This window comes from Coptis chinensis, chromosome 6 (assembly GCF_015680905.1).
Source record: "Coptis chinensis isolate HL-2020 chromosome 6, ASM1568090v1, whole genome shotgun sequence".
Taxonomy (NCBI): Eukaryota; Viridiplantae; Streptophyta; class Magnoliopsida; order Ranunculales; family Ranunculaceae; genus Coptis; species Coptis chinensis.
Window position 1 is genome coordinate 36,468,921 of NC_141461.1, and position 11,086 is coordinate 36,480,006.

The 11,086-nt window shown below is 35.9% G+C and overlaps 1 protein-coding gene across 1 annotated transcript; it reads left to right on the plus strand.

Moving 5' to 3' along the window:
- The first annotated feature begins 779 nt into the window (after positions 1-779).
- Positions 780-3,492, plus strand: LOC147492791 (uncharacterized). The gene is given in 3 exon segments (XM_086567642.1): positions 780-1,026; positions 1,029-1,879; positions 2,521-3,492. Coding segments are annotated over 3 exon segments (2,070 nt in total).
- The last annotated feature ends 7,594 nt before the right edge of the window (positions 3,493-11,086 follow it).

The following is an 11,086-nucleotide window of genomic DNA, read 5'->3' on the forward strand; positions in this document are numbered from 1 at the left end:
GCCTATACCTTCTAAGGCCGGAAAGAGCTAAGAAAATAGAGTGACCTTTATGGTAAAACGTGGTGCATAATTTTTTTTCCGAAGTAATGGTAATAAGATGGTACATAATTAATTAAATGGATTCAAATAGACTACCTGCAATATGAAAGAACTTCTAAGTTGTTCTTGGTGATCTAAGGTATCTTTCTCTTTGAATGAGATCTCATTTCCAGTTACGGTATCAAAAACTTGAATGGCAAAAAAGTCTTTATCACACTAAAAGCCTTGGGCGCTTCAAGATGCTTACGAAACAATTTCATTTATTTTTGTTGATTTACTCCATATTATAAGTGCAGAGCTTTCTTTTGTTAGAAAATGATATTAAACTTGGTTTTATTCATCTCTAACTATTACGTCACATAATTCACATCAGTTCCACTGATTTGAGTCTATCTAATTTTGTTCATAGTTATCATAATAGCACAGGTTACATCTATGTATTTGACACCTGTGTTAGTTGTTTTTATCTGATTCCAAGGATCAAGGAATTCAGTTTTATAGGTTGCATTTATATATATGCACATATATCTAATGAGAAAATCATCTATTTCCGATTCTCAAAACTCTTTATGGTATCGGAGCCACACGTTGCTCTTACTTTTTTCAAAGTTTAATTGACATCGATAACTATCCTATTGATATCCACTTCCGCACTTTTGCAAATCCAGTAAATCTCTCCTGTGTTCTTAATCATTATGACATAACCAACAAATTCTGAAATCTCAAATAACAATTCAAGAATGGATCTATCCTCTCCGTATACTCTCCATCACTCTGACAACCCAGGAGCAATTCTTGTATCACAGCCGCTGAATGGTGGAAACTATCCTACTTGGGGTCGAGCTATGCACACTGCACTCAGTGACAAAAACAAAGTTAACTTCATTGATGGCAGTCTATCTATTCCAGAATCGACTTCCTCCAACCATTCACTATGGATACACTGTAATGATATGGTAAAATCTTGGCTTCTCAACTCGCTTTCCCGAAAATTTCAGATAGTGTTATCTATGCCGAAAATGCTGCTAACATATGGACAGATCTCCATGAGCGATATGCTCAAGGTAATTCTCCTCGACTTTTCGAACTTTGCCAAGATATTATGCTTTGCACACAAGAATCTCTTACAGTTTCAGGTTACTACACCAAACTCAAGGGTTATTGGGATGAACTATCATCTCTATTGGTCATTCCACCTTGTTCTTGTGGAGCCTCCAAGGCTTTACAAAATATTCAACAAGATGAACGGCTCATCAAATTTTTGATGGGGTTGCACGTATCTTACAAGCTTGTTCGCGGTCAAATTCTGCTTATGGAACCTCTTCCAAATGTCAACAAGGCTTATTCTTTCATGTTTCAAGAAGAAAAGCAAAGAGATGTGACCTCACAAGCTAACTCTGGTCTTCAAACTATGGCTCTTTCAGTCCAAACAACTCCAAGGACAACAAAGAATTTCAATCGTACTCCTTCTACCAGTGATAAATCACGAACGAACAGGAAGCTCAGTCCGACGTGTGAACATTATGGTTGGGTTGGGCACATCAAGGACAAGTGTTTCGTCCTCCATGGCTATCCTACAGGGCATCGGTTGCACAAAGGTTTAAGTGATAACACAGACAAAAATTCCACCACTGCCAACAGTATGTTTTTCACCCCTGAACAACACCGACAAAGACCTTGGGTGTTTCTAATGATTCACAAATCTGAAACAAAGACCTATCTCAAACATTTTTTTGCTCTTGTCGAAACTCAATTCAATTGCAAAGTGAAAACTTTAAGGACCGATAATGGCCTTGAATTTTTTTCACGGGAAATTTCACCTTTTCTTTTGGAACATGGAGTCATTCATCAACATAGTTGTGTGACACTCCACAACAAAATGGGGTAGTTGAGCGAAAACATCGCCACATATTGGAAGTTGCAAGGGCACTTCGGTTTCAAGCTCATTTACCAAAATATTTTTGGGGAGAGCGTGTTTTAGCAGCTGCATATCTCATTAACTGGATACCAACAACCTTATTGTCCAACAAAACACCATACGAGTGTCTTTTCAAAAAGCCCCCCACATATGATCACTTGCGTGTTTTTGGTTGTCTATGTTATGCCTCCACTCTTTCCTGACACTGTGACAAGTTAGATTCACGTGCTCGAAAGTGCACCTTTGTTGGGTATCCCTATGCCCAAAAGGGATATCGCCTATTTGACATCAAAACACGACAATTTTTTGTTAGTCGTGATGTTGTTTTCCATGAGTCAATATTCTCATTCCAATCCACTCAAGCATTTCCATAAGATAGCCATGCCGTCCTACCACTACCTGTGCTAGAAACCCATGCCAACCAACCTTCAACTAAGATTGAGACACACTTGCAAACTCAACCCTCTAACTCGCTAGAAATCCATGTTCCATACATAGATCTTGACCAACCCACCAGCCATGAACATATCTCTAGTAGTTCACAACCTGACCATATTCCGCAGTCTACTGATACTAGCTTGGTTGAGCATCAAGCGACACTAGAACCTACTCCAGAACAAAACAGCCCTAAGAGAAACCGCAAACCACCTCCCTACTTGAGTGGGTATGATTGTTCTAATGCCCCGACAAAGAAAGGTTCTCGAAAAGGTACTCACTACCCTCTCTCAAATTTCGTTTCATATGATAATCTTTCTGCTGCTCACCATAAATTTGTGTTAGCTGTGTCTTCTATCAAGGAACCATTATCTTTCTCACAGGCTGTCCTTGATCCTCATTGGCGTGCAGCCATGTTAAAAGAACTTAATGCTCTTGCAGAAAACAAGACATGGTCCATTACCACATTGCCTCCTCACATGAAACCAATTGGGTGCAAATGGGTGTTCAAAATAAAGTATCGTTCCGATGGCGCCATAGAACGGTACAAAGCTAGACTCGTTGCGAAAGGCTACAATCAAAAAGAAGGATTAGATTACCATGAAACTTTTGCTCCTGTTGCAAAACTTGTAACAGTGCGTTATCTCATTGCAATTGCCGTAAGCAAAAATTGGTCACTTCACCAGTTAGACGTTCAAAATGCTTTCTTACATGGGGATTTGGATGAAAAGGTATACATGACATTTCCTCTTGTGTTCTCTAGTAAAAAAGAGAGTCGTGTGTGTCGGCTGCATAAGTCATTGTATGGTCTAAAACAAGCATCTAGACAATGGTTTGCTAAATTCTCCAAAACCCTTCATGATGATGGTTTCTCACAATCCAAGGCTGATTATTCATTATTCACACGTCACACCAAGACCGAATTCACAGTAGTGCTTGTTTATGTTGATGATATTATCGTCACTGGAACAAGTTCCTCGGCTATTGCGATTCTGAAGAACTTTCCGAACCACAGGTTTCATATTAAAGATCTTGGCCCCTTAAAGTTTTTCTTGGGTATAGAGGTTGCAAGATCTACCCAAGGCATTTGTCTATCTTAGTGCAAATATACCTTGGATATTTTGGAAGATGCTGGCTTACTCGGTGTGAAACCATGCTCTTTCCCTATGGAGCCAACGCTCAAACTCAACAATAAAGATGGGGACCTTCTCACGAATGCTTCCACTTATCGACGGTTAGTTGGTCGATTGCTATACCTCACCATCACGCGGCTTGACATTGTCTATTCGGTTAATGTGTTAAGTCAGTTCATGAACAACCCCAGAAAGCCACATCTTGATGCTGCCATGCATGTTCTAAGATATCTCAAGTCCTCTCCTGGGCAAGGAATTTTTCTGCCCTCCAATAATTCTCTTCATCTTCCCGTTTATTGTGACTCTGATTGGGCTGCCTGTCCGGACACAAGACGCTCCATTACGGGATATTGCACCTTCCTTGGACACGCACCCATTTCTTGGCGTACAAAGAAACAACAAACTGTATCACGTTCTTCAGCTGAAGCAGAGTATCGCTCCATGGCAGCAGCTACTTCTGAAATTTTATGGTTGCGCACACTTCTTCATGACTTGGGAGTAACTCAAACCATGCCCATCTTATTATTTTGTGACAACCAAGCTGCCCTTCATATTGCTTCTAACCTTGTGTTCCATGAGAGAACAAAACACATTGAAATTGATTGCCATTTCGTTCGCGACAGGATCACAGATGGTACCATCAAACCGTCATCTGTTTCAACGGGTTCACAGCTTGCTGACTTATTTACTAAGCCTCTGGGGAAGACACTACTGAAATCCTTTCTTGTCAAGTTGGGTGTTCTTGATATTCACATGGCAACTTGAGGGGGAGTATTACGTCACATAATTCACATCAGTTCCACTGATTTGAGTCTATCTAATTTTGTTCATAGTTATCATAATAGCACAGGTTACATCTATGTATTTGACACCTGTGTTAGTTGTTTTTATCTAATTCCAAAGATCAAGGAATTCAATTTTATAGGTTGCATTTATATATATGCACAGATATCTAATGAGAAAATCATCTATTTCTGATTCTCAAAACTCTTTACTAACTAAATTGATTGACATTGTTCAAGGAGAATATTGAGATAGAGTGTCTAATAATCAATTTTTCAATCAGGCCTATATCTATGCAAATTAAATTTTACTAAGAGTCCTCGATTCTATGATACAATGCCCATAATCCACTTTCTATAAATGTGTGGAACTATGTAATTGTGGAATTATATGTGGAAAAAGTAAGTTATACCTTAAGCAAAGGTCAGTCATTATCATTAGTCAAAAGCATGGTTTGTGAGATTATGTGACACTCATATGCTTATATTGTAAAATTATATGAAGTACAAAATTTATACTTTACATAAACCCCTTTTAAAAATTTCACATTGAGGGACAAGGTGCTTCCGATCCACACCGATGATGGAAGAGTATGCCATACAATTTGGTTGAACGATGACAACTACTAATAATCTTATCAAATAAAAGCGTGATATCTTCGACATAAGCTTCATTTTTGTTTTTTAATCCATATCTTTTCGCTATTCGATAATATTTCTTTCATCTCAGTGCTTACCCAGCTCCATTTAACTATTAAGATGATGAATTGCATGGTTACTTTCTTAGATTGCAGTTTACTACTATAAAAAAATCGAAATATAATTCATTATAGATCTTATGATTACACCATTACCTCCATTTAATTACTCTTTAAGAATTTGGTTTTCTGTTTTAATGCAGAAACTTTACAAAAAAGCTAAGAAAATAGAGTGACCATTATGGTAAAACGTGGTGCATAGTTTTTTTTCCGAAGTAATGGTAATAAGATGGTACATAATTAATTAAATGGATTCAAATAGACTACCTGCAGTATGAAAGAACTTCTAAGTTGTTCTTGGTGATCTAAGGTATCTTTCTCTTTGAATGAGATCTCAATTCCAGCTACAGTATCAAAAACTTGAATGGTAAAAAAGTCTTTATTACACTAAAAGCCTTGGGCGCTTCAGGATATTTACGAAATAATTTCATTTATTTTTGTTGATTTACTCCATATTATTAGTGCAGAGCTTTCTTTTGTTAGAAAATGATATTAAACTTGGTTTTATTCATCTCCAACTAAATTGATTGACATTTTTCAAGGAGAATATTGAGATAGAGTGTCTAATAATCAGTTCTTCAATCAGGCCTATATCTATGCAAATTAAATTTTACTGAGAGTCCTCGATTCTATGATACAATGCCCATAATCCTCTTTCTATAAATGTGTGGAACTATGTAATTGTGGAATTATATGTGGAAAAAATAAGTTGTAGCTTAAGCAAAGGTTAGTCATTATCATTAGTCAAAAGCAAGGTCTATGAGATTATGTGACACTCATATGCTTATATTCTAAAATTATATGAAGTACAAAATTTATACTTTACATAAACCCCTTTTAAAAATTTCACATTGAGGGACAAGGTGCTTCCGATCCACACCGATGATGGAAGAGTATGCTATACAATTTGGTTGAACGATGACAACTACTAACAATCTTATCAAATAAAAGCGTGATATCTTTGACATAAGCTTCATTTTTGTTTTTTAATCCATATCTTTTCGTTGTTCGATAATATTTCTTTCATCTCGGTGCTTACCCAGCTCCATTTAACTATTAAGATGATGAATTGCATGGTTACTTTCTTAGATTGTAGTTTACTACTATAAAAAAATCGAAATATAATTCATTATAGATCTTATGATTACACCATTACCTCCATTTATTTACTCTTTAATTAAGAATTTGGTTTTATGTTTTAATGCAGAAACTTTACAAAAGAGCTAAGAAAATAGAGTCACCATTATGGTAAAACTTGGTGCATAATTTTTTCCCCGAAATAATGGTAATAAGATGGTACATAATTAATTAAATGGATTCAAATAGACTACCTGCAGTATGAAAGAACTTCTAAGTTGTTCTTGGTGATCTAAGATATCTTTCTCTTTGAATGAGATCTCAATTCCAGGTACGGTATCAAAAACTTGAATGGTAAAAAAGTCTTTATTACACTAAAAGCCTTGGGCACTTCAAGATGTTTACGAAATAATTTCATTTATTTTTGTTGATTTACTCCATATTATGAGTGCAGGGCATTCTTTTGTTAGAAAATGATATTAAACTTGGTTTTATTCGTCTCTAACGAAATTGATTGATATTTTTCAAGGAAAATATTGAGATAGAGTGTCTAATAATCAGTTCTTCAATCAGGCCTATATCTATGCAAATTAAATTTTACTGAGAGTCCTCAATTCTATGATACAATCCCCATAATCCTCTTTCTAAAAATGTGTGGAACTATGTAATTGTGGAATTATATGTGGAAAAAGTAAGTTGTAGCTTAACCAAAGGTCAGTCATTATCATTAGTTAAAAGCAAGGTTTGTGAGATTATGTGACACTCATGCTTATTTTGTAAAATTATATGAAGTACAAAATTTATGCTTTACATAAACCCCTTTTAAAAATTTCACATTGAGGGACAAGGTGCTTCCGATCCACACCGATGATGGAAGAGTATGCAATACAATTTGGTTGAACGATGACAACTACTAACAATCTTATCAAATAAAAGCGTGATATCTTCGACATAAGCTTCATTTTTATTTTTTAATCCATAACTTTTCGCTGTTCGATAATATTTCTTTCATCTAGGTGCTTAGTCAGCTCCATTTAACTATTAATTAAGATGATGAATTGCATGGTTACTTTTCTAGATTGTAGTTTACTACTATGAAAAAAATTGAAATATAATTCATCATAGATCTTATGATTACACCATTACCTCCATTTATTTACTCTTTAAGAATTTGGTTTTCTGTTTTAATGCAGAAACTTTACAAAAGAGCTAAGAAAATAGAGTGACCATTATTGTAAAACGTGCTGCATAATTTTTTTCCGAAGTAATGGTAATAAGATGGTACATAATTAATTAAATGGATTCAAATAGACTACCTACAATATGAAAGAACTTCTAAGTTGTTCTTAGTGATTTAAGGTATCTTTCTCTTTGAATGAGATCTCAATTCCAGCTACGGTATCAAAAACTTGAATGGTAAAAAAGTCTTTATTACACTAAAAGCCTTGGGCACTTCAAGATGTTTACGAAATAATTTCATTTATTTTTGTTGATTTACTCCATATTATGAGTGCAGGGTTTTCTTTTGTTAGAAAATGATATTAAACTTGGTTTTATTCATCTCTAACTAAATTGATTGACATTTTTCAAGGAGAATATTGAGATAGAGTGTCTAATAATAAGTTCTTCAATCAGACCTATATCTATGCAAATTAAATTTTATTGAGAGTCCTCGATTCTATGATACAATGCCCATAATCCTCTTTCTATAAATGTGTGGAAGTATGTAATTTTGGAATTATATGTGGATAAAGTAAGTTGTAGCTTAAGCAAAGGTCAGTCATTATCATTAGTCAAAAGCAACGTTTGTGAGATTATGTGACACTCATATAAAGGTGGAATTTGAGCCGAGGGCTCGGAGCTCGGCTTGGGCTTGGCTCATTTAAGCTCAGCTCGAGCTCGCTCGTTTACTATATGAGCCGAGCTCGAGCTCAAATAAAAGCTCATGTAACAAATGAGCTTGATGAAGCTCGGCTCGTTTAGTTCAAATAGCATATTTATAGTGTAAAATAACCGAGGGCTCGGAGCTCGGCTTGGGCTTGGCTCGTTTAAGCTCGGCTCGAGCTCACTCGTTTAACTATATGAGCCGAGCTCGAACTCAATTTAAAGCTCGTGTAATTAGCGAGCAGAGCTTGAGCATGGTAAAGCTCGGCTTGTTTAGCTCGAATTCCACCCTTACACTCATATGCTTATATTGTAAAATTATATGAAGTACAAAATTTATACTTTACATAAACCCCTTTTAAAAATTTCACATTGAGGGACAAGGTGCTTCCGATCCACACCGATGATGGAAGAGTATGCTATACAATTTGGTTGAACGGTGACAACTACTAACAATCTTATCAAATAAAAGTGTGATATCTTCAACATAAACTTCATTTTTGTTTTTTAATCCAAATCTTTTCGCTGTTCGATAATATTTCTTTCATCTCGGTGCTTACCCAGCTCCATTTAACTATTAAGATAATGAATTGCATGGTTACTTTCTTAGATTGTAGTTTACTACTATGAAAAAAATTGAAATATAATTCATTATAGATCTTATGATTACACCATTACCTCCATTTATTTACTCTGTAAGAATTTGGTTTTCTGCTTTAATGCAGAAACTTTACAAAAGAGCTAAGAAAATAGAGTGACCATTATGGTAAAACGTGGTGCATAATTATTTTTCCAAAATAATGGTAATAAGATGGTACATAATTAATTAAATGGATTCAAATAGACTACCTGCAATATGAAAGAACTTCTAAGTTCTTGGTGATCTAAGGTATCTTTCTCTTTGAATGAGAGCTCAATTCCAGCTACGATATCAAAAACTTGAATGGTAAAAAAGTCTTTATTACACTAAAAGCCTTGGGAGCTTCAAGATGTTTACGAAACAATTTCATTTATTTTTGTTGATTTACTCCATATTATGAGTGCAGGGCTTTCTTTTGTTAGAAAATGATATTAAAATTGGTTTTATTCATCTCTAACTAAATTGATTGACATTTTTCAAGGAGAATATTGAGATAGAGTGTCTAATAATCAGTTCTTCAATCAGGCCTATATCTATGCAAATTAAATTTTACTGAGAGTCCCCGATTCTATGATACAATGCACATAATCCTCTTTCTATAAATGTGTGGAACTATGTAATTGTGGAATTATATGTGGAAAAAGTAAGTTGTAGCTTAAGCAAAGGTTAGTCATTATCATTAGTCAAAAGCAAGGTTTGTGAGATTATGTGACACTCATATGCTTATATTGTAAAATTATATGAAGTACAAAATTTATACTTTACATAAACCCCTTTTAAAAATTTCACATTGAGGGATAAGGTGCTTCCGATCCACACCGATGATGGAAGAGTATGCTATACAATTTGGTTGAACGATGACAACTACTAACAATCTTATCAAATAAAAGCGTGATATCTTCGACATAAGCTTCATTTTTGTTTTTTAATCCATATCTTTTCGCTGTTCGAAAATATTTCTTTCATCTCGGTGCTTATCCAGCTCCATTTAACTATTAAGATGATGAATTGCGTGGTTACTTTCTTAGATTGTAGTTTACTACTATGAAAAAAATCGAAATATAATTCATTATAGATCTTATGATTACACCATTACCTCCATTTATTTACTCTTTAAGAATTTGGTTTTCTGCTTTAATGCATAAACTTTACAACTCTTATGATGGGAGGAAAGTTGAGTAGCGCGCACTACGAGATTATATAGTCAAAGTTTCAGTTCAAGTGAATAGAGTCATGAAGCATTGTTCTCTCATTCATGGATTATTACAAGGTATAAACAATAATTTGTAAAAATAAATTCATTGGTGCTTTGTAACATTAATTAACAAACACCTTTTCCAAACCTCTTTAGCTTCATACAGTTAGAGTTTAAAACAAAATTGTATTTTCGTTTTCATTGTTATAGTGCAATGCTCTTCAAGACATTGGTGTGAAAAACTGATAGAGCTTGCCGAAGATTAAAATTATCATTTGGTGTTTTACTACTTAAGATATATTTTACAGAGCGAATATGGTTTGTCTCTAGGTTCGAGTTCACCGCTTCGTTGTTTGTTTCAGTCTACATCATCTGTGCGAACATATTGTAATTACCTTGTATAGGACACATTCATGATATGTGGAGCCATAGGTGGCAAGGGGGTCGGGGGCAAAATAGAGGAGATATGCGGCAGCGGATCAGTTCCACGGTTACCTAACTGCCGAGAACTGCCCAACTGCCGAGAACTGCCAAAAAGAGTGGGACAGGTGGGGAGATGAGAAGGTGGGAAGGAGAAAGAGGGGGGGGGGGGGGGATAAAAGTGGAGGAAAGAAAGTAAGGAGAAAAGAGGAGTGAGTTCAGGGGTTGTGAGATTTAAGTATACATTTGGCGCTGTCTGTGGGGACACGAAGAAATAAAATGGCCACCATAACAAAAAAGGGGAAGACCTAGGAAAGAAGTTGTTCGAGAGGTAGTAGAAGAGGTTGCAAGCGAAGACATGGAGGTGGTCGGAGAGGAAGAGATATTTGATGTGGAGGTAGACGCCACCAGACTTCTTCAAGAGGAAATAGTTAGGTTGAGGAACGAGAATGGTGAGTTGAGAAAGGAAAGGGAGACCGCACAAGAGGAAATGGAGGGTGGGGATCCTCTAGCCAGTAAGGTGGAAGGGGAAAATGAAGAGTACCAGCCCCAGGGCGTAGATCCAGTAGAGGGCATCACCATGGAGGTTATACAAGCGATGATTGAGAAAGATAGAGAAGTGAACCGTGCGGCTGATAAAGTGAACCAAAGTGCCGCTCAAAAAGAAGTTGCTAACCTTAGTAAGAATCCGCTGGCAGATTCGATATGAAATTTGGAGGTGCCTAAGAGATTCAGTCAACCAAGATTTGAAAGGTACGATGGGAAGGGCGATGCAACAGATCATCTACATCACTTCAGGAAAAAG